Here is a 24,752-nt window from a genome sequence, read left to right on the forward strand (position 1 = left end):
GAAAACCTAGATCGTGATCACCTACTTTTATAGACTGTTGCTACAAACTTACAATCCACTCAAATAATCAATTTTTTTCTCTCCATGTAACAGAAGAAAGTACATGACAACAAGTAGATATGGATCATTTTATGATGTTGAATAACATGATATATGGTCAATTGGTCATCCTAGAGAGAGACAATTTTTTTTTATCAAATATAATTAGTGGGTCCTAAGATAAAAATTGTCTTTTGTCTCTCCAATAGGACCATATCATGTCACTCAACATATTCACAATGAGTAACTTGCACAAACCAATATCTGTTCAAAACCAGCATCTGAAAATACATGACTGATCGAGATAGCTATGACAACTAAATACATAACTGTTAGGAGTTAGGACTTGGGTTGGGTCCCTTGGCAATGCAAGAAAAAAACAGCTAGCATACCCATAACATCCAGTTAGTAAAAAAAAAAAAAGCTTTGTTATTTCTACTTCCCTGTTCTATTGGCATTTTCACATTAATCAAAATCTTCTTGCATCTATGAGCAAAGAAATATTGCGAAACAGATAAATATAAAATAGATTATATGGAATTTGTATATTCATTCCATTATACAATCCAATAACCCCAAGCACGATTTAGTGAGTTAGGCATGATATGATCTACAACATCAAAATTTTAGTTAGGATCGAGACTCCATGCAAAAAGGCTATTGAAGTATATACAGATTCTTACTCGAAGAACAAAACGACAATTGAATATATTATGATGCTGCTCATGAATACGACTAAGAAAGCGATAATGACAAAATAAATAAAAACATGCACGTGTAGAAGGTACTGTTTTTTTCTTGGCATCTAATGCTTCAATTAAATCATAATCCTATTTTTCAGATTATGAAAATATTCATTCTATACACTGCAAAATCATTAGGAATTCAACATCCTATTCCATAATCAGCAGATAAGTTTTGTTTCTTATTCAGTCTCAACTTTAGGAGCAGTTTTCTTCAATGCAAGCTTTCGTTTATTTTGAATTTGGCAGACAAATTCAAAAGTTATTACACGTAACTTCACATTAGGCTTACGAGTGGTGGCGATAGCAGTCCCTAACCCTGCCCTTCTTAATGCACGAGCTAAACACCTTTCACCAAATTGAAAATGAGAGGGGCATGCAGGAGGAACCATGGACCTCAATATTGGCTTATTACAAAAAGAAGGCCCTGTTGGCAAACTGAATAAAGCCAAGAACTTAGTCAGTGAAGTTGTCTAGCCTATCTAGATATTGGTAAGTATTGCAAATAAAAAATAAAATGTAAGAAACATCTTGTGTGTGACAAATATATATGATTTAATAATTAAATGAAGGGACAAAGCCCTAATAATTGAACAAAGGAGCATGCCTTTTGAGAAGGAATCTCTTAAATTAATTGCTTATTAAAAGGCAATGATCCATATTGAAAGAAAATGAATAAGTCACTGTCTCCGCCTGGTAAAGTATGTATCTTCCTACCCATTCTTATTACTGAGAACTAGAATTCTCATAGCAATTTCTAGTGTTTTCTACAAGTTTTAAGACATCATTCTTTTACAATGGATAATGGTTAGCATTCCTACTCATTCTTATTACTGAGAACTATGAATTCTCAAGATCCTTATTCTAGATGATTGAAACATGAAGGTTTACATTAAATGGAAATAGATAGAGAGATTGATTTACCAGTTGTGGGTATGAAGACTAGTATTCAGTATGGAACAAGTATTCAATAGCTTAAACTAGCAAAATAGGCTACAAAATCAAAGTTTTTACAAGAAAGATCTTCCATATAGAACCTAAAAATGGTAAAGTGCAACATGGTTTATTGTTTAGTAAGTGTTGAAATGAACACTATTTAAGAAGCACACTACTATGGTAACATTCCTGTTAAGTAACATAACATGCCAATCTCTAAAAGACATGTTGATTGGTAAAGTGCAGTGTGCTGAAAACTCAAGAATTTGAATCAAATTACTCTTTTAAGATTAAGACAACAAAATCTGACTGGTTCTGAATCATCATTGAACTTGAAATGGATTCATTCTTTGTAAAACATATGCAACTTTCATTTGACATCATTAGTCACAAGGTTGAACATCTTTTTCTCATAATTAGATTTTGAGCAACAAAATTAAGTAAGCATCACATATTTTCAAACAGGAGGAACCACTCAGTTTTAAATTTTCAGAACCCACAACCTTTACGTTGCATTTTGCATGAAGGTTCTCTTGCTATAACAAAATGGATTCACTGTTGTTATTCTTTTGCGTCATAGACTCAACAAAGTTTTGAGGTGGCCATAAATGGATTAATGTCACAGATAAAGATGAATAGTGAGCCTCAAAAGAGCACAGAGGATGAAACACAAATTACATGGTTGTTATTTCTCTTAAAAATTCAATTAGAAGAAGCAACACTGACTCTACAATCTATAGTTCTATACACACTGCATCAAATTAAAATTGACCAAGCTTTTAACATAGGGAACACTATACAGTAAACTGAAGCACAATAAAGTGGACAATTTTCCCACAACCAAACAACCAATTTTGAGAAACAAAGAAAATCACACTCTTTTTCTTCTTCTACGAACATAATTAACCCTTGAACCACACTATTCAAGCAAATAACCAAAGCGGTCTATACACTTAATTGTTAAATTAGTCCTAGTGCATATTTGGTTTCATGTTAGAGAATTGATTCCGAGTCCATAATTGATTTTGGATAAATTTTCACATGTTTGGTTTCTCGTCGGAGAAAAGTTCAATATTGATTCTAAGTTAAAACAACTTTGAGTAGCTTTTGTGGGTGATGGTCACAATTTCCTTCTTCCTTCTTTTCTCTTGGCCTCCCTCCCTTCTTTCTCTCAACCTTTTGTCTCTCTTAAGCTCAACTCCAATCCAAAACTCAGACTTTCAATCCTCTTTTCTCAACCAACTCAAGAATATACACTCATGATCTCACAATGAGGAGTACAAGGATAGATAAAACAATGTGAACAATATTTCTAGAAATTTAGTATTTAGAGAGAAAGTACTCTTGATCGAGTCTAAGTGTCCACCCTCACAACTCTATCAATGTTTTCTTTCTTCCTTTGAGACATTCACCTTACTCAAAAGCAAGTTGAGTTTTACACATGACTTGATTTTATAATAAAAACATCCAAACATAAATCACATCACTTCAAAATCAATTTCACCTATGGTAATTCAAACACACACTTAAACAGTAGATTAGTATTGGAAAAAAATTGCAAGACAGGACTAACATTTCGGATAAAAAAAATAGGACAACAAACTGACAAAGTGTAATTTTCATTATTCACTTCGCAGTATCTTCCAGTTTCACTTCAACAAGCACAAACCTATTTTCAATTATCAATTATCAATTTTCAATTTTTTTTAAAAAAAAAACTCACTTTTTGGCAACGGCTTTGCATCCCCGGTAAAGCTTCTGCTTGGAATCGCCCAATATATGAGTGTGACAGTAATTCGTCAAAGCCATGGCCTTCGTCTTGCATCCGTTATAACGACACTGCACGATGTCGTCACCACCACCAGAAACGACGCCGTTTTGGTGGTTGTTGTTGTCGCTGTTGTCATTGTGATCCTCCTTGAATGGGCTCTTGCCGTAGCTCCAGCAGTAGTCTCGGTACTTGGACCTCATCTCCTCCATCAGGGCCCAGTAGTGGGCCCGGTAGCACCGCCCCAGCTGCCTCGTTCGCCGCAGCCGCCGCCGGAGCACCTCCTCCCGCGTCAGCACCCGCGACTTCGCCAGCGCCGTGTCGCCCTCGCCGCCCTCGATCGCCACCGGCCACGGCGGAGAGGATGCAGAACCCCACTCGTCCATCGGTGCCGAGTCGCCAACTCGGAACCGGGTTTCTTGCTGGAACTCGGAAGAGTTCGTTACGGTAATTTTATTTTCTGACTTTGATTCTTCGGCGTTGGGAAACATTTAGAACCGTTGGATACCGTTTAAAAATGATCTGACGATCAGTTTGAAAGTAATTATTTAAGTGATTTATCTGTCAATTATAATCCTCCCGTAACTTTTAATCCATAATTTTAGTTTTCTTATCTTTAAATTAATGATTTTTGTTCCCTAATTTTTAAAATTACACAATTTTAATCCCTCTTAAAATCTAAGTCCATTTTTTATTTTCATTTATCACCCAAACTGCTAAATCATTCTAATTATATACATTACTATTATGTATAAAATATTGCCGGGCCCTAATGGAGGAGCCGTTAGTGGTCCGATAACAAAAAAATATGTTTATTGAATGTTAAATTTTTATTTATAAACAATAAAATAATCTAATAAATATGAAAATTAAAATGTTTAGTAATTAAATTATATAATTTAATATTTAATTTATTTTTTCATACAGTCACTTTTGTCTTTCTTAACTTTTTTATCTTATTTTCTTCTATTTTTTACCACGCCACTAAATTATATAATTCATTTTAATATTATAAGTTATTATTTAATTAAAAGGATTTTTTTGTAATAATTAATTAAAATTATATTTAAGGTAATTTTGGTTATAAATATTTAGTCAACAAATATATCATATAGTAGTTTGTAATTTGAAATTAAAGTTTAATAATGTAAATTAGCATTTTAACAAAGATTTAAATATATTTTTGATTTATGCAAATTAATACTTTCTCAATTTTAATTTCTATAAGTTTTTTATTCATTTTAGTCTAAGTAAATTTATACTTTAGGAACCAAAATTAAAAAAAAATATATATATGAAGTTACATTGAACCAAAAATATATTCAAAGACTTTTAACAATATGGAAATACCTTGCACAATGGATAAAATAAATGCTTTTGGAACTACACAATCTTAAACTGCTGAGAAATGACCAGCTTCTGGATACACCTAGTTGCTCTCTCACAATAATTTACATGGAAATTATTACCCTATTTGGAAGTTGAAAATTCCTGAGAAGGTGAAGTTCTTTGCATGACAAGGTATGAAAAAAGTCAATGATGACTGAGATGCTCTTTGTAGTATTCATTGTTGGTTGCAGAGAAGATGGAGAATTGTGTTGCTGATAGCTTAGCAAAGTGGGGAGCCATCAATGCCTCTTTGGAAGAATCCTCCCACTTTCGTATTGGGACAGGCTCACCTCGACTTGATATTTGCTTTCTAGATATATTTTGTCTTTCTTTTTTCCTATGTACCCAAAAAATATGATTAAAATTTACAATAATAAATACTTTTAATATATAAATTACATTATAATTAAAATTTATAATAATTAAACATTTTTAAACATATGTTTTTTTTTTACTTTCTCATAAAGTAAATTAAAATACCTACATTGACAAGAGCATTTTTAAGTGTTGGAAGAAACAACTTTGCTTTGCCATCCCCACATATCAATGGGATTGAGAGGATTTTTTTTAGAATATAAATTTATGAATAATATGTAAAACTTTTAAACCTTAAAAAGTATTCAATAAATATTATATATAAAACTCTTTTTTAAAAAATAGTACTATAAAACTATTTTTTTCGTTAAATATGTTAATTGCAAAGTGATTTCAAAAAATATATTTCAGTTGGAGATATAATTATTTTTTTTACAAGTATGAAATCTATATTTTTTTAGACCACAAGAATTCTCTATTAGAAATAATCTTATTCATTCCAAACAAAACTATGGTAGGAAGTAAAGTTTTCCTTTCAAGTATTTAATAGAGTTACATATTTAGGATTCAAATATTAGATCATCAGTTAAATTAAAACAATCTCACACTAGTTAATTCATGTATTTCGTGGTAGTATATGAAATCTATACTTATACAACCAAGAATTACATTTTTATAATTTTTTAGGATTTGTTTACTATATTAGATGACTTCACCTAAATATTTTATTTGACATGATTTACCAGTAATTCAATGGTAAATTATCAACGGAAATTATGATTTTATCCATGAATGTGTAAAAAGTCTTGCAATTAAGCCATGATGTATAACTTAATGACAAAATAATACATGAACTTTACAATTTAATGACAAATTATACTTTAACTTTACAACTATCTTAACTTTACAATTTAATGTCAAATTGATCATTGAATATTATAACTTAATAATAAAATGATTTCATGAAATCTTTAAAAAAAATATTTTCATGAAACGGTATGACATAATTACTTTTTATTTATTCAAAGACTAAATTAGAATTTTTATTCTTTTAAAGTTGTCACCAATTTACACATTCAAATACCATTTATCCTTAATTCAAAAATGTTTTACCTAAATTAATCACTCTTTTGGTATCTGCCAATTTAATATAACATCTATGATTTAATATTTAAATTTCAATTTAATTTTAAATTAAGATTAGTTAGTATAAGTAATATTTTTTGAAAGAATAAAAAAATATTATTAAAGATAAAATAAAATAATTATTATAGCAAATATTGTGTAATTTAATATGAAATAAAACATATCTTAAAAATCTTTTCTCTTAAAATTATATAAAGTCTATGTAAAATTCGATAACTTTACAAACTATTTTTTAAAATGTTCTATTTCTATTCATGAATGTAAAATACTTGTATTATAATTTATTTATAAATTAATATTATTAAAAAAATATCTTATGCTTAAAAATATTTATAATTATAATATTAGAAAATTATCTTGTTGTTAAAATATCAATACAAGTTAAGATCAGAGACTTAATTGGAAAAAAAAAATACATGGACCTAATAAAAAAAATTACCAAATAGTTGAACAACTTGTAAATTAATTTATCTTCTTATAAAAACATTCTAATTTATTGAGAATAATGATTGACAAAATTATTGTAAAAATAAGCATTTAATTTTTATACATATGAAAAAAAATTACATTATCAATTAATCAAAAATAATTTTTAAAAAAGTATCATAAAAAATAATAAATTTTTTAAATGTACTAATGTGTGATTAAATGATTATATAATAATATCAAGGAGGTTTAACTTAGTTGATTGAACATCATGCATATGCTATTATAAATTTATTGATACTTTTTTTTCATTTCTATGAGTAAAAAATGGCTATATAATTCTTTTTTCATTTATTGATATGTGATTAAACAAATCTATAAACTATAGAGTAAATTACATGGACTATCCTTGAAGTTTTTTCCTTACTTCACTTAATGGCCCTACCTTTTTTGAACCCTACAAAAAATTCATTATGTTTTTTTGGATTTTGTTACATCGACTCCCCCCTCAAGTGTAAACCATTACATTGACTCCTTCTTAAGTGTAAAAAGTGTTACATCAACCCCTTAAGAGGCTCATAGTAATGTGAATAATGAAGTATTGAATGTATTAAGAGCAAACTTTTGGAGCTTTATGGAATTTATTTTAAATTACTCCCTTCGTCTCTATTTATAAGATATAGTCAATACTTTTTTTATCCCTTATTATAAGATTTCATTTCATCTCTCTTGTGCTTTTATTTATTTATTTAATAAAATGCCCTAAATTATTATTTTTTTTCTCTTCTATGGAGATCGATGAGTAAGTTCTCAGTAAAATTAAGGATAAATTTGAAAATATTATAATTATAGACAAATTTAATGTTAATGATTAAATGAACTAACTTTCTTAATAAGCCTAAATTAATCAATTATATCTTATAGTAATTACGGATGAGGGAGTATAATCTATTTTACATACATATTTAACTTTTTTAGATTTTTTTGGATAGACGCTCACAATTAGGTTTCTGAAAGATGAAAAATTAAAATTTTATCTCAAAATGTGTAAAAAGTGCGACAAATTAGTCTTACTGTTAGTTTTTTCCATTAACTCAACCAATCGTGCCTATATGATAGTTAATGGTTGTCACATGTTATTCACGTGTCAAAAAATTAACTTTTTAATTTGTTATCTGAACTTAACAACTTACTATCATTTTAGCCCTAGACTTATTTACTGATAATTTGGTCCTTGAATAATAATGCATCATTACTAAATAATAACTTATGGAGGTAATAACAGTGATAAATAATTTCCATTGAGGGTTTGATGTTGTTAGAAAATAATAATTTGATGTTGTTAGAGGTAAGAGTCTTCGATTCAAGAACAACACGTCAAATGAATATATGTTGGACCTTTAATGGGTAAAAAATAACCCAAACTAACTTGTATTTTTTTTTTCTAATTTTTTAGTAGGTCGACTTGCATACTCGTGGTAAACTCACAAGTCTACCAAGTTTGCATAAAATTTATCAAATTTACCTAGAGTTGATTAAAAAAAGAATTTATACATGAGTTAATTTGTAAAAGATATGTGAATAGATAAGAGTTAAAGACATAATTCATGAGTTTGATAATCATATTCACACTAACGTTATGACCATTCACACGTAATCACGATCATTAGATTTAATGTTGGATACATAATGGTAGGATGAATTTTCATTTTTTAATATCCTAATTTTCAGCGCCTAATAAATTCAAAACAAATTTAAGTATTTATCAATTTATTTTAATAAAAAAAGGGTGCCTAAACAGGGGGCAGTTCGAACGGGTGGGAAGTGAAAAAAGATTAAAAAATTGTGGAGACGGAGCATCACCGCTGGTGGTGGGTCCACACAACGCTATTATATTATTCAAATAAAACAATACTAATAATAATGTAAAAAATAGAGGTTGAAGAAGCAAGCACCAACGTGAATACCCTAATTCGGAGGGTTTCAGTTTTCGCCCTCTTTTCTCATCTCCAACATCTTCGTCGTCACGGAGGTACGGTCCCTTACTCAAAACCCTTTTTCATAGTAAATCTGAAACCTCATGCATTGGATTCAAATCCGTAAGATGGAACCATCTGTTTTCGATTTGCAATATGTTTGGTGTTTTCTTTTGGGGTTTTGTTCGGTAAATGGGTTTTGGTTGCTCACTCCAAAAGTTTCCATCTTGGGTTGATTTGATTTGTTTATTCATAAATTTTGTGAACTGCATCGGGGTGTTTTCGTTGGTTTATGTGTTAATATGCTATTTGAGTTGGGTTCTTTCCTGGTTTGACTAGAAAGTTGAATCTGTGTTGACTGTTATTGACATGTTACTTTTTTCCCCTGATTTTGAAGCACTTTTCAGTTACAGGTCTAACAAATTTTCGATTTCCAGAATAAAATGGAAAACGAAAGAAAGATTTTTTTTTTTTTTCAAGTTTTGGCGAGACTTTGGTGGTTACTTCACTTGTTGAATTTGTTTCTTTTCTATTTTGGATTGATTGGTTTTATTTTCTTAGTACTTTCGGATGGTTCAATTAAAAGTGCCTACTATTTATGGGCAATTTTTTTTTTCTCACTTAAATCTCATTTTTTGTGTGGAGTTTCCACATGTCAGGCTGATTGGTGCATACTAATTGTAGATAGGTTAAACTTTTCCTTTCTTATCACTGCTGTATTTTCAGTTTTGAGTCTAGGTTTTTTTTTAAAATTTAATTTGAATGTACTTGTACTGTGATCCAATTACAGATTGCCATTTATGAAAAGTTTATTAACTTTTATAATAGTTATGCTATACTTGAGGTGATTTTTGATTGGTTGGAAGTGTAAAAATCTTTACACTGACCATACAGGAAAATTAAATTCTTTTTTATGAGGGAAAGTATATATTTTTCATATTCTTTTTATTTACTGAATGCATGCTTATTGTAGTGTTTTGCATAAATATTATGACATGCAGGAACAACCTTTATTATAAGGTTTTGAGAAATGCTTTTGGAGCTGTTGTTTGCTTGCTTATTCAATTACTCATGAAACATTGCACTATGGAAATTTTTTATTTATTTAAGAAAATGAAAAACTCACCACTGTTTCTCTTTTTTCTTTTTCAACATAGTCCAGAAATTTAGCTTTGTTTGAGCCATTGTATGCAAATAAGATCTTACATAGTTATTCCAGCAGTCTCTCTCGTGCATGTCTTGTGTAGTTTTTTCGCTTGCTGCTTCTTTGTTATTTTATTTTCATCACCAAATATGATGCCATCTCAGCTTGTGGAGAGCTCAACTCTCAAGTTTAATACTATAATTTTATGATTGTCTATCAACTCTGGGAAGAATATCATTGCATATATAAGGGCGCCAGATACCAGGGTGTTATTTATAATGCCCTGATATCTCTAAACCTTTAACTAGTAGTTTCACTTCCGATGTATGGCACACCACCATCATCTATCCATCTGTATTAATTTTAATGGGCTAAATTTGCTATTCTGATTCCTTCATTGGTTCAGTAGGGGTTCACCAGACATATCCAGTAACATTTAACATGAATAAACTCCTCAACTACTCACTGTGCCTCCTTCCTAGCCTAAACCCCACCACCATTGTCTAAGTTCTGAATGTTTCCCTTTCTTCCCATTTGCACTGTTGTCATTATCAATTTTGTCAGTCCTTGCTTTCCCAACTTTTCTGCTGCACTCCACCATCAATCTCCTTCTCGGTAGATTTTTTTTCCTATCCTGTAAATAGTTTTTGGGTTTTCACACTTTTTATTGTTGATTGAATCCTCATAACCTGGAGACTTTTGGGTTGGTGTTATTTCCTTGTTTGATGAATCATCCACGGTAAAGTTTACCTCTTCGTGTTCTTAAACTTTGCTGTTATATAACTGAGCTGTTATTAATTTGTAGGCTCTTTCTTTCTTAATCAACCTGGATACTATAGTTGTGTTATTAAATAGAGTGACAGGGGAGGAGAGAGAGTGTGTATCTGAAAAACAAAGGATAATAAAACTATGAATAGATATGTTGGATATCATTCATAAAAATTTGTTAATGGATGAATTGGATATTTATCAATTTAAACAGGTCATGGGTAGATAGTAGATTGGATAATTTAAAATTTACTTGATGGATCTTAAATGGGTTTTTCCCCTCAATATAATCCAAATCCAAAATACATCCACTTCATCTGTTTCCCACCCCTAAACACTGCCAACAGGCTTAGTTATTTTTAAGTCATGTTTTTTGTTTTAACAGATGCATCATTGCATATTTAACTTGTTTATAAAAAAAAAAGAATTCAATCATGATTCAATGCCCATTAGAGGCTAAAATAGATTGTGGTCTATATGGTGGTTAACTGGTTAAGTTTCTGTTTGCTGAATTTGCTACTTTGTCTCTCTGTTATGTTTTATAGGCTAGTCTTCCTGTTATCACAAACAATGTCTGACGGTCAAGAATCAGACAAGAATATTGAGATATGGAAGATCAAGAAATTGATAAAGGCATTGGAAGCTGCTCGAGGTAATGGTACCAGCATGATTTCTCTGATAATGCCTCCACGTGATCAAATATCTCGGGTCACTAAGATGTTGGGAGATGAATTTGGAACTGCTTCAAACATCAAAAGTAGGGTGAACCGACAGTCTGTGTTGGGAGCCATTACTTCTGCTCAGCAGAGGTTGAAACTATATAACAAGGTCCCTCCAAATGGTTTGGTTCTTTACACTGGAACCATTGTCACTGAAGATGGCAAGGAAAAGAAGGTGACAATTGATTTTGAGCCTTTCAAGCCTATCAATGCATCACTGTACCTCTGTGATAACAAGTTTCACACAGAAGCTCTAAATGAACTTTTAGAATCTGATGACAAGTTTGGTTTCATTGTGATGGATGGAAATGGCACCCTTTTTGGGACTTTAAGTGGAAACACTCGTGAGGTACTTCACAAATTTACTGTTGATCTACCAAAGAAGCATGGTAGAGGAGGTCAATCAGCTTTGCGTTTTGCTCGTCTTAGGATGGAAAAGCGGCACAACTATGTTAGGAAAACAGCAGAATATGCTACTCAGTATTTCATCAATACTGCCACCAGTCAACCTAATGTTTCTGGACTTATACTTGCTGGTTCTGCTGACTTCAAGACTGAGCTAAGTCAGTCAGATATGTTTGACCCTCGATTGCAAGCAAAAATATTAAATGTGGTAGATGTTTCTTATGGTGGGGAAAATGGATTCAATCAAGCTATTGAGCTATCTGCTGAGATTTTATCAAATGTGAAGTTCATTCAAGAGAAACGCTTGATAGGGAAATATTTTGAAGAGATCAGCCAGGACACTGGGAAATATGTCTTTGGGGTTGAGGACACTTTGAAGGCACTGGAGATGGGTGCTGTGGAAACACTCATTGTATGGGAAAATTTGGATATTAATAGGTATGTGCTGAAAAATGGTACTACTAGTGAGATTATCATAAAACACTTGAACAAGGAACAAGATGCTGATCAAAGCAACTTCCGTGATTCAGCCACCTCTGCAGAGTTGGAAGTTCAGGAGAAGATGCCCTTGCTTGAGTGGTTTGCCAATGAGTACAAAAAATTTGGATGCTCCTTGGAATTTGTGACCAACAAATCTCAAGAGGGGTCACAATTCTGCAGAGGGTTTGGTGGCATTGGTGGAATTCTTCGTTACCAGCTTGACATCAGATCATTTGATGAGTTATCTGATGATGAAGTGTATGAGGATTCTGATTAAGTGCCTGGTACTGCAGAACCCTTACTTTGTTTTGGATGATTGCGTCCTCCAAGCATGATTTGGATACTATTGATTATGGTTCTAAGACTTAGACTTTGCCCTTTGGTTTTTGATCCATAAGATGTGTAGCATTCACTTTTTTCCTTTCCTCTGCTTCATACATTTTGCTATTTTGTTACTCAATGTATGCTTATGGCAACTCTGCCAGATTATGCGCTGATTCTTCAAGAAATAGCACTCAGGAAGTCATGATTCGAAGTGTTTTATTTTATTCTCTTGTGATATCTAGATGAAGGTGGCTTCTGGATTTTATAGTATTTATTGGTTACATGATTCAAAATCAAATAACTCGTATTGAAGTCTTGTTAGAGTTTTTAAAAGTAATTATTGATTAAAATTCAAGCAAATCTAAGCACATGTTAACACAATGCAGCTTGAATTAGTTATATACTACTTCCTTTCCTATATACAAGACTTTTTTTATTTTATTATGTTTCTTTTTATAAAATCATCTTATTAATTATTTTTATCCTATAATACTCTTAATTAATTATAATATTCTCTCTCCAAACATTAATTATTCATTGATGAGAAACAGAAATGAAGGATAAATTTGAATGAAGAATATAATAATTGATAAATTTAATAAAAAATATAATAATTGATAAATTTAATGTGATTAAATAAATAATTTTTTTTAAAAGATATAAATTAGTTAAAAGAGTCTTAGGAATAAGTATATTCTTTTTTTTTAAGATATATAAGTTTTATATGTTTTTTCACCTACTTATTGCGTAGTGTGAGTTTAAGAACGAAGAAGAAACCAATATTATTAATATACCAGTTTAAGAGATTTTAATTAATCTAGATTTCAATCGAAAAATGCATAAAGTTTCATAAAAAATTATTTTAACTAACATATTAATTACTTATTTTCAGTTTGGAATTGTCTTTTGTTTGTTATACATACTTATAGCCCTATAGAAAATTTAATTAACCTTGGGCTAGAGGGACATAAGAAAAGAGCGGTTTATTATTATAAAAATTAAATTAAAATATACCAATTAAAAATATAAAAAAAAAATGAACCCGACTCTCCCTAAATTTTTGGAATAAAATAGTACAGCAAGCGCATGGCATGAGTTGAATTTTTGCAAATAAAAAGCAATGTGTGAGTGGTGTAAAACTAGCATGAAAATTGTGATACATGAGTTACTTGTTTTAATTTAACAAGAAATTGATATTATATAAAGCAGATTAGTAGAAATGAGTCAAATTACCGTTAGTAGTTGATCTCTACCAAATAAAGTGATGCATTTCGTATCATAGCTTGATCTGTGTGACATTATAGTAGCATAATTGGCTGGCAGTTTTCTCTTTTCTTGTCCCCAAAAAAATATAAAATGATTGTTGATATTGTACTCGATTGCATATTTTTCCTATACTCTTCGGTTTTAATTTGGTAATGAATTAAAGAATAAAATAGAATTTTCATACTCTACATTTTAGATTTTAGTTTAATTTGTTTACTTTAAAAAGTTTGTATCTTTGTTCAACCAAATTGATTATTCCATTAGTTTTTTACTCTTACATCAATATGAATTTCGAGTGACTTATCATTTTTTTTTCAATTTGTCACGGGTCATTAGATTGATTAAATTAGTGTGATAAATTAACAAAAAATCAACTTGTGTAACAGAGAAATTTTAAGAGATCAAAATTAAACTTTTAAAACACGAGACCAAACTAACTCCTAAAATATATAGATGAGAGACTAAAATTTTATTTTAACTTAAATTAAAAACTAGACAACAAATATATAATTTTTGACTTATTTTAAAGGCACCAACTTAAGTGTAGTGGTATTATCTTATAGTATTGCATGAGTTTACTTTTGTGCATGAGAATTAATTATGTTTCTGAAGAATATATTGCGTGAGAATCATAATTTTTGAAAATGTTACAAGGTATATTTAAAAGATTCTTGAGAATTTTATCATGTTTCTCATAACAATATTTTGTCGAGAAATATGGTAAAAAAATGCTTGAGAATGTTAACTTTTTATAAATGGTTTTTAAACAACCTGTGAACAAGAGAAATTAATATTCGAAACTTAAAATTCTTGAAAAGCATAAAAGAATCTACCTATCAATCCCTTCCATAAGATAATCGGTTAGATGGGTTCTTTGAACAGATGAAAACTAAATAAACTTATCAAAATCCATGGTATTCAATTTGATAGAAACCTCTATTCTCTTATTAGAATTGACAGTAGATTGAGTTAAACTACTGAACATAAGGGTAAGAGAGGGAGGAGACAATTTATCACATGTAATGCCTACTAGAAAAATTAAGAGAAGTATTTACACACTCTCAAGTCTAATACTTCTTTCCTTTTCAATATAAATAAAAACAGTTGATCATTTTTAAATATAAGCAACTTTCAAATTATTTTATTTTATTGACATTTTATTGTTGATATCAAGTTTTAATAAAAAAATTGAGAAAAAATATATTTAAATAATATTGATAAATTAAAAGATGTTAACCAAATTTTTTAATCAGGATGAGTTATTATTTTTATTTTTTACTTATCTGTAAGACAGGAGAGGATGTACTCATCCAAACATATTGAAAACTATAAAATTATAAAATTATCACCATTAACAAATGAGACATACAAAAATTTGTAATAATCTCTAATAATTTTTCAATCAATAATAGAAAATGCAATAAAAAGAGTGTTAAAGAAAATATTACTAGAGCATTTCTCAAATATTAATCCAGTTTCGCACGAGAACAATGTCACAAAACTAGAAACTGGCAGGTAGGATATTTGACATTATTTTTTTTTTTGAAAAAGAAAATTAATCGGTATAAGATGATTTTTTTTTACCCAGATGAATCAAATTAACATAGTTTCAAAGATTTATTTGACACTGTTAATTTCCTCTTATTCTAAGTTAAGCTGCTTGGTAGTTTATAATGTGGATAATATCTAAAGTTCACATCACATGACATGGCATCCCGTGGTGTTTTCATCACTGAAATAGTCCCCTACTCGCTCTGTTGGTCTCAAGAATGGTGGAGGCTCAAATCTTGGCATGTGCTCTTCAACACAAGCTGAATATGAAGAAGAAATTGCATAATAGGGTACTGCAACTGCACAAGGCTGAGCAATGTAACAATACTGATGATGAGTTTTGATGCTACTCAGTGACGGATCCAAGACCCTAAGTCAGTGAATGTAAATTATAAAAAATAAAATAAGTGAGTTTAATTATATAAATATAAATAAAATAAAATATAAAAATATAAGATTTTATTTATAAATTTGGTGAATTTTAAAAAATGAGGGGGTTCATCATGCTTGGATGACCATGAACCATGAAATTCACTTCTTAATGAGGCATATAATGTTCTTCTTTCTTCATTTCTTGAGTACTATAAGGATTATATTTATAACTCATCTTCTTTTCACCTTTTGAGGCTTTTTTCTTCCTTGTGACATCCTTAGTTTTATCAATTTTAATGTCACATGGATGAGGCTGTTTCTCTTGTTCCCACACATTCTGTTTTTCTTTCTCATTTGCCAATAGTTCTTCTTTTTCTTCAGATTCAAATTCCTCATAGCTCCACAGTTCGGCGTGCTTTCCGACCTTTTGAAGCTTTTTAATCAAAATGTGTGGATTAACGTTTCCTAACACTGTTATTTAGGGCTCCATGGGGTCTATGTCTATGTTGAAAACACCTAAGAAGGTGAACCAACCATAAGAACAAAGAACAAAACATATGAAGTGAAGATTTTTTTTTCAAAAGGGTTGTGCTATATTTAGTACCTTCTGGGTTTCTTAAAGCCTTCTTGACTTTCCTCTTGCTTCCTTCGCAGCAATTAGCTGACACTTTCAATTCAATCTTGTAGAAAATAAAAAAAAATAAAATTCAAGGGAATTTCATTTCAGTTCAACCATTATGGTGTCAAAATGAAAGAAAAGAAAATCACATAGAAAAAACAAAAGGGAAAATCATATAGAAGGACCTTGAAGTCCACTTCATTTGCCATGTTTCTGATCTAGAAGGACGCAAATTGAAAGAGAGAAAAGTTAAATGTATGAACCAGTTTCTTTTGAAGCCTAATTGCTGAACTTGTGCCTCTATATATAGAGAAAGAATAGTGCAATATATTACATCTATATTATGTGTCTTTTTGTTTTTTTTTTTAATTCTAATATTATTATATGGCACTGTCAATGCAACCCTTATTGTGTTTTTTTTTTTTTTGTGTGTGTGAAAAGAATTGTAACTCTTATTGACTATTGTTGTTACAACAAAAAAGCATTTGGCGACAGCTTTCACAATCTCTCTTATAAGCCGTTGCTTTTGTGCAATTCGCCGCTTAATTTAACTCCCTAAGAAACATTTTTTTTTGCATTAAAAAAAAAAGAAACATTTTTGATAAATATGATTTTGTGGATTGCATCAACAAAAGTGTATTTGTAAATAAAAACTAATTTTGAAAAATTATTTTTATCTGAATGGTTTTTGAATTCTAAATAGAAATATATTTTGTTGATCTCAAACTCAAAAAGTGACTTTTTTTTTACTTCTCTTAAAGTTAATTCTTCTTCTTTATTTTTGAATTGAAGGGGCAACGTGGCCCAACAAAGATCAATTAATTAAAAACCACGACGAAAAATGGTTGAAGCTACATCAGCTTGAACAACCAAAGCAATAAAAGACAAAACAACATCAAAAAGTCGTAAATTCTCACTAAGAGACATTCCATGATTTACTAACTTGATTAGCTTCTCGCAACACATGGTTCCATTGCAAATCACCACCAGCATCGTGGAAAGACTTTGATACCTTGAACTAAACTGAAGCATGAATGATGAGAAGCACATCCATTTGGCAACAAATTAATTGCAAGGACAGAATCAGATTCAACCAACATGTTCCAGAATCTCCTATTCCAAGCCACTGAAAGGCCAATGTAAATAGCACAGAGCTCTACACAGAGCAGAAGTCAATGTTGGCAGCGAAAGAGAAGATAAAGTTAATTCTATTCACCGAAAATTTAATTTTCAAAATCTAAATAATCATACAGAAATGATAAGTTACCATGTAACTTATTTTGTTATGCCTCAAATGTGAATTTGGCAACTCAACATTCCTACACATCGGGTATCCGGTTTTTTCACAGAAATTTTGTAATAAAAATTAGAAATTATCTTATGTATTATATGCTTTTTTTATATAATATTTTAAGAGTTTAATATCTATGTATTGATAGTATATGTCATTCAATTATAAATCATAATTTAAATTACTTTTGGATAATTATTTTTAAAGTCAACAAATTTGATATACATTATTAATTATGATTGAATGTATAAAATTTTTTATATTGTCAACCTAACTTTTTTTTCTTCATATTTTAATATATAAATTTAAAGTTTTGAAATGAAAATATTTAAGATTCTAAGAGATATTTCTAATTAACTATATATAAAGAAGCAAAGTTATATACGTATTTTGTTTGGGAGAAAAATAGAAAATTAACAAAAGGAAACAATTTGATAGTATAAACAGTTAAGATGAAAGACGAAGGCATTGAATAATTATTTTAAAAAATTATGATTTTGAAAATAATAAAAAGAAATTTTTGAAAACAATACATAAAATCTTTCAAAATTTTAAATGAAGTGATAAATAATAGCAAAACCATGTATGTTAATTAAAAAAAAAGGAAAAAATGATGATGAGTGACATTTTCACTGTTATTAGTGAAAAGTGTTTTTGTTCTACACGAACATAATAAATTTTGTGTGCATTAGTTTATGATGCTTTTCATGTCATCAGTTGAAGGAATTTGTCTTGGACCAATCGGAGGCATATAAGATCAAAATGGGGGATCAATTTTTTCGAAGACCTGGAAATCCACCTCTATATGAAGTTATTATTATTATTTTTTTACACAAAGAGAACTGTTTCATTTCACTAGTAATATGATGAAAAACACAATAACTAACACGACCAAACCGATGGATACAATTTAAAAACCTAGAAGCCTTTGCAAGGTAATGGACTATTTGGTTTGATTGTCTCCTAGTAAAACTCACAAAAGAGTTTGTAAAAGTATTCAGTTCAGCTCTACATTTTGCAACAATACAGTGAAATTTAGTAAAACCAGGTTGACTAGAGCTATGAAGCACGGACACTCCAGTCCCTTGTCGTGTTTGGTGTCTGACACGCGTCCGTGTTAGTGTCCGACACCGATCGACACCCATATTACGTTTTATATTTTGGATATTATAAGTGTTTATCTGTCTGTGTCTGTGTCGTGTCCAGTGTCCGTGTCGGTATCGGTGCTTCATAGGAGTAGAGCAAATAGTGTCAATGAGGACTTGGCAGTCAAGTTCGAAGATGACTCGAGTTACATTAATCTCTTAAGCCCATGTAATGGCTTGAAGATGACCCCAAGCTTCAGCCTCTCTGGGTTTTGGCCATCCTGGAGATAGATGAGTTATGGCTTTCACAAATGCACCCTTGTCATCTCTTATGCAGATTCCTACCCCAAAACATTTATGGTCTTTAAACAAAGCTGCATCAACAATGAATTTAAGGAATCCAAGAGAAGGCTTGCACCATGTTGCTGGAATCTGAATATTTGAAACTGTTGGTGTCCTAGAATGCTTGCGCGCGTGTTGCCACTCGTGCAGAAGTTGCATTGGTAGAGAAACCGAGATATTAGGATTAGTGTCCAAGTTTTCCCATAACTTCTCGTTTCTTTGTTTCCATATACACCAGAGCATCATTGCAAATTTTTGTTGATGTTGTGATGGTAGGATTTGCAGAACTTTGAAGATGAGATCCTTTGTATTTTGGGCCTGGTCAACCTTGTCAGAAACCCGCAGCCTCCTAAATCTGCTTAGCTTGATGGCAGCCAAAGAAAATGTGATATTCGATCGTCCTCAAGGCATCCTTCACAGTAACAATTGATACCTCCTTCAGGAAAATATTTAGCTTTGTAAATTTTGTAACTGTAGCATTTGGGTGAGTGATGAGTTTCCACCCCTGGTTTCCTAGCATGGATAGGTTGAAACCATGTAAATTATGAAAGCCCAAGCCTCCAAACTCCTCCTTCATAGATAACTTGTCCCAACTAAGCCAATTGATACCTCTTGATGTTGCAGTTTTCGAATCCCACCAAAAGGAGTTCTTCATTCTCTGAATGTCTTCCTCAAGAAACGCTGGAAGTAAGTAGACACTCATGCAATAAGATGAGATTGCTTGAGCACATGATTTAATCAGAACTTCCTTACTAGCCTCTGAGAGTTGTTTCCCTGACCAATGGTCGATGCACTTCCAGATTCTGTCTTTCAAAAAGCCAAAGACAACTTTTTTATTCCTGCCAATAATAAATGGTTGCTCCAAGTATTTGCCTGAACCAATTGAAGTGGAAACACTTATTGCAGACAAAGAGAATCTCTTATTTTTGTATGTTGATCAGTTGATCGATGCTTTACCATAGATGTCAAGGATTTTGGTGTGAGTTGTCGATTCTTTCTCAGTTGCCCTGCAAAATAGAAAACAATCGTCAGAAAATAAAAGGTGTGAGAGGATTGGTGTCCTTCTACACATCTTAATACCATGAATATCCTATCTGCTCTCAGATTTTTAAAAAAAGTGAGACAAGTCCTTCTGCAAAGAATGTCGGGTGACAGAGGATCACCCTATCTAAAGCCCCTTCCTGATGTGATTGGTCTTACACGATCACCATTAATATTAATAGAATAGGGAACGATATTGGACTCTGTCAAAAGTCTTATTGATATCAATTTTCAATGCCATAATTCTAGTATTACCCTTTACTCTGCATTTCATGTGGTGAATGGATTTAGATGCAATAAGGGTACTGTCAAGAATTGATCTGCTCTCAACAAAAGTTGATTGTTCAGGTGAGATACATTTGTGAAGGAGAGGTTTAAGTCTATAGGCTAAGATTTTAAAAATGATCTTGTAAAGGACATTGCAAAGGGAAACGTGCCCATAGTCTTTCATGGTAATGTGATTGTTGATTTTGGGATGAGGGCAATTAGACATGTTTTACAACACTGTGTTAATGTATGTACTTTACTTTGAAGGTTGGAGGCAGAGAAGGATACAGAAAAGGAGTAGTTGAAGCAAAACTAAAGGTAGCCATAAACGGATTTGGGAGGATAGGAAGAAACTTCTTGAGATGCTGGCACGGTCGCAAAGACTCTCCTTTAGATGTCATTGCCATCAATGACACTGGAGGTGTCAAACAAGCCTCTCACCTTCTCAAGTATGATTCCACCCTTGGAATCTTTGATGCTGATGTCAAGCCTGTTGGTGACATAATCTCAATAGATGGAAAGGTCATCAAGGTTGTCTCTGACCACAACCCCGTCAACCTTCCTTGGAAGTATGCTCATTCTTCTTCAATATCATTGCTACTTTGCAACTTTTTTCTCCCTCTTCTCTAAGTTACCACACATAAGTTTGAACCTATCTAATGTCATTTAGCTGGGCTAGTTTGCTGAGGTTGATGAAACTAAATGCTCACCCCATTAGGTGAGGTAAACGACGCCATTCAGCACAATTAAAAATTAAAGTTTTAGAAATATTATTTAACCTGAGATCTTTCTTGATGATTTCCTCCAACCGTCCTTTTTTACTTCCTTAATGTTGTTTTATCATAAGGTCAAGGAAGTCTAAATCCTTAATTTTTGAGAAATATATCCCTTTTAATCTATTAATGTTCTATTATCCCGAAATACTGAGAGAGAAAGGAAAAAAAATAGAAAAGATGAATGAATTACTATACAGTTTAGTCCTTCCAAGTGTAACACTGCTTTGTTTCCTCAAAGCTTAAGCTTGGTGCCCCAAGTGCTATCTTACGTACAAATTTAACCTACCAAATAGTCAATTTGTAAATGTAAACAATTTCATATGTTAAAAGCATATTCTCAAGAACAAAAGCTTTCATGAAACAAAGCAACAAAAGTTGTCATTTAACTAAAAAATAATTAATGTCTTCTTGATTTCTAAACCAATTTGATAAAATGAAACAATATTATCTCTTTACAGGGACTTGGAAATCGACTTGGTGATCGAAGGAACTGGAGTATTTGTGGACAGAGACGGTGCAGGAAAGCACATTCAAGCAGGAGCAAAGAGGTTTTGATCACAGCTCCTGGTAAGGGAGATATTCCAACCTACGTGGTTGGTGTCAATGCTGATATTTACAACCCAGATGAACCCATCATCAGCAATGCTTCTTGCACCCTTCGTCAAGGTGCTTGATCAGAAATTCGGTAATTCATCTTAATCTCCACATTTTTTTTATCAAACTTACCTTCCATCTCTACATCCACGTTTCATTATTGCATTAAGTAAACTTTGGTCTACAATTTGTGTGCAAAAATTATTATATGCTCTAGGATTACTCTAGTCCTAACTAATCTCCAGGTGACAACCTACTAGAGTCGGCCTAGTGATGGGAGATTTGAATAGTATGCATGAGATTTTAAGATTTATTCTTATTGCCACCATTGTAAAAAAAAATACACATGACATATAATTAAGCATCATTAGCTCTTTCACATAAATTGGAAATTTCATTTGTATGTTATATAAAGATTGGTTGGGATCATAAACATGCAGTGATTCGGGACTATATAACAATTTCTCGATCAAGTATTATCAATGATATTGTTTTAGTCCAAATTTTAGATCATTAAAGATCATTAAGAAAATCTAATTCGGTTGGTTGAACAGTGTGTGTGAGCTGTTATAAACTTTTGTGGATGATATTCTCAACGTGCCAACATATGACAGGTATTATCAAGGGTACCATGACAACAACTCACTCCTACACCGGTGACCAAAGGTTTCTTGATGCGTGCAAGGGCTGCTGCCCTTAACATAGTGCCAACCTCAACAGGAGCAGCAAAGGCTGTGGTCCTTGTCCTCCCAACTCTCAAGGGCAAACTCAATGGCATTGCACTCCGTGTGCCTACCCCAAACGTTTCAGTGGTGGACCTTGTTGTTCAAGTCACAAAGAAGAGACCTTTGCTGAAGAAGTGAACGCTGTTTTCAGAGAAAGTACAGAGAATGAGCTTAAGGGTATCCTCTCTGTGTGTGATGAGCTATGAACTACGGACACAGACACGTGTACACCTATAATGTCCAAAATATAAAACGTAATACTGGTGTCGTGTTGGTATCAGACACTTGTCTCTGTAGATTTTAGGTGCTCTGATGTGTCATCAACTGTTGACTCTTAGTTGACCATGGTCGTGGGAGATGACATGGTGAAGGTGATTGCATGGTATGACAATGAGTAGGGTTACTCTCAAAGGGTTGTGGATTTGGCTGACATTGTTGCCCACAACTGGAAGTGAGCCTACCCTATTTTTTATTTTATTTTATAACCTATGATGGTATTATATATAATTTTATCTAATTAGAACTTTTCTTTCCTCGTTTTCATTTTTCTTTTTAGACTTGTACTGAGAGATAGAACCATCACTTTCCTTGCTTCTCATTGATGTGCAATGATGACATTAAATGTGAATGTTGATACTAGGCCTCCAGAAATGCATCTTGCAAACTAAATTGTTCTTGAGTTTAATTTAGCTATAGTTAAATCGTGGAGTGAACATCCAAAATTTGGGATGCGTCGCTTAGGTGACCCGTTTTTCTTTCCCATGTATGAGTCAACATATGTATTGATTACAACTACTAGTTCCAAACACACTATTGTAACAGCATTGAAATTGAAATTCTACTGAATATTGCTGAAAAATAAGAGTTAAACTTTATCATCATATGTTTCACTTGTCGATTCTCAATCCAAGCAAGTATATCCTAAAATATAACCAAGTGATCTAGTACAAAATTTATCAACCCAAATTTCAACTAGGGGACATTTTTTTAACTATAATATAAAAAATTATATAAAACAAACTAAAATGTCCAATGTCCAATTGTCTTTAAGGAGACAACCACTGCACTATTGGAGATAGATGATGGTGGCAACGCCATAGTCATAGAGAACTTGGACGCTTGGCTACGCTTCTCATCATCATGGAAATTTTACTTCTCAACGGATAGACAAGACAAGATTATCTGTGGTTAATTACTTTATACCTTCAATAATTAAATTTGGACTAGCAACAAAAAATCAATAATTAATTTGATTTTTTACTTTATACCTTCAACTTATAAAATCATTTTTTTAAACATGACATGAAGAGACCTTATTTAAAATAGTAGTGCAATAGTAGTAGGTTTCACTTAAGTGTGTTTTAAACTATTTTCTACAGGTATATATAAAATGACAATTAAATTAACGTAAAAACGTCACTGATATTTTATAGGAAAAATTATATAAATCGTAGATAATTTACAATATTAATTAAATTGAATATATAAAAAATATACAAACAACATCATAATAATAATAATAATAATTATTATTATTATTTATGATACATAATGAATATTTATTATTCTTTAAGATCTAAATTTATATGAATGAAAAATCATGTCTTATAATTGATTATTATGAAAATATTTATTATTATTATTATTATTAAAAATTATTATAATAGTCGTAAAGTATTCAATAATAGAATAATTATAATTATTAAATAACATTATCTTTCCGAATTTACTGTGAAAAAAATAACATATAAAAATTAAAATGTAATAATATAAAACAATTAAGATTACATATATACAAATAATAATTCTAATAATAAGTTAATTAAAACATATAAAGTCTCAAATATATAAAAAAATACTAATAAATTTATTAACATACATATAGTTTATATATATATATATATATATATATATATATATAATTCCACGGTTTTAAAATCTAGTGATTAAATATGATATGCATAGGTTCGATCAAAAGCTTTATTGAGTTTAATTACTCTTTAAAAGAATGTCATTGTAGGTTCAATGATAACTCGAAAGTAATCTTAGTGGCGAGCGAATCTTCTTGTTAATAGCTACTCCCAACAAAAAAAAGGCTACTCCCAAAAATTTTAAAAAGCTCAATGAAGCCTTCTTTAAAAAAAAATGTTACATGCACGTTCCTTTTAAATATTACTCTATAGCATTATGTGGGTCATCTTTTGCTCAAAATCTTGGCAAACAGCAGAGAGCTGAAGGAGTTAAT

At 31.2% G+C, this 24,752-nt stretch overlaps 2 protein-coding genes and 1 pseudogene across 2 annotated transcripts; 2 read left to right on the forward strand and 1 right to left on the reverse strand.

Moving 5' to 3' along the window:
* Positions 1-748: 748 nt before the first annotated feature.
* Positions 749-3,965, reverse strand: LOC114389583 (INO80 complex subunit D-like). The gene is made up of 2 exons (XM_028350281.1): positions 3,442-3,965; positions 749-1,220 (listed from the first exon to the last, which is right to left on the reverse strand). The coding sequence occupies exons 1-2, from the start codon at positions 3,870-3,872 to the stop codon at positions 965-967; spliced, it is 687 nt and encodes a 228-aa protein (XP_028206082.1). The 5' UTR covers positions 3,873-3,965; the 3' UTR covers positions 749-964.
* Positions 3,966-8,670: 4,705 nt separating this feature from the next.
* On the forward strand, positions 8,671-12,805 carry LOC114390411 (eukaryotic peptide chain release factor subunit 1-3-like). Its single transcript, XM_028351139.1, has 2 exons — positions 8,671-8,794; positions 11,196-12,805. Exon 2 carries the CDS (start codon positions 11,221-11,223, stop codon positions 12,529-12,531), a length of 1,311 nt encoding a protein of 436 aa, XP_028206940.1. The 5' UTR covers positions 8,671-8,794; positions 11,196-11,220; the 3' UTR covers positions 12,532-12,805.
* A 7,621-nt stretch (positions 12,806-20,426) lies between these two features.
* On the forward strand, positions 20,427-22,905 carry LOC114389959 (annotated as a pseudogene).
* The last annotated feature ends 1,847 nt before the right edge of the window (positions 22,906-24,752 follow it).

The sequence above is a fragment of the Glycine soja genome, chromosome 16, assembly GCF_004193775.1.
Source record: "Glycine soja cultivar W05 chromosome 16, ASM419377v2, whole genome shotgun sequence".
NCBI classification, from domain to species: domain Eukaryota; kingdom Viridiplantae; phylum Streptophyta; class Magnoliopsida; order Fabales; family Fabaceae; genus Glycine; species Glycine soja.

What these genes read in the sequence shown, in the direction of transcription:
- LOC114389583 (XM_028350281.1), bottom strand. Translation starts at nt 3,872, where the DNA reads ATGGACGAGTGGGGTTCTGCATCCTCTCCGCCGTGGCCGGTGGCGATC. An exon ending in TGCAAAGCCGTTGCCAAAAA is followed by an intron (nt 1,221 to 3,441) that starts GTGAGTTTTTTT and finishes GGCTTTATTCAG; the next exon opens with TTTGCCAACAGGGCCTTCTT.
- LOC114390411 (XM_028351139.1), top strand. Translation starts at nt 11,221, where the DNA reads ATGTCTGACGGTCAAGAATCAGACAAGAATATTGAGATATGGAAGATC.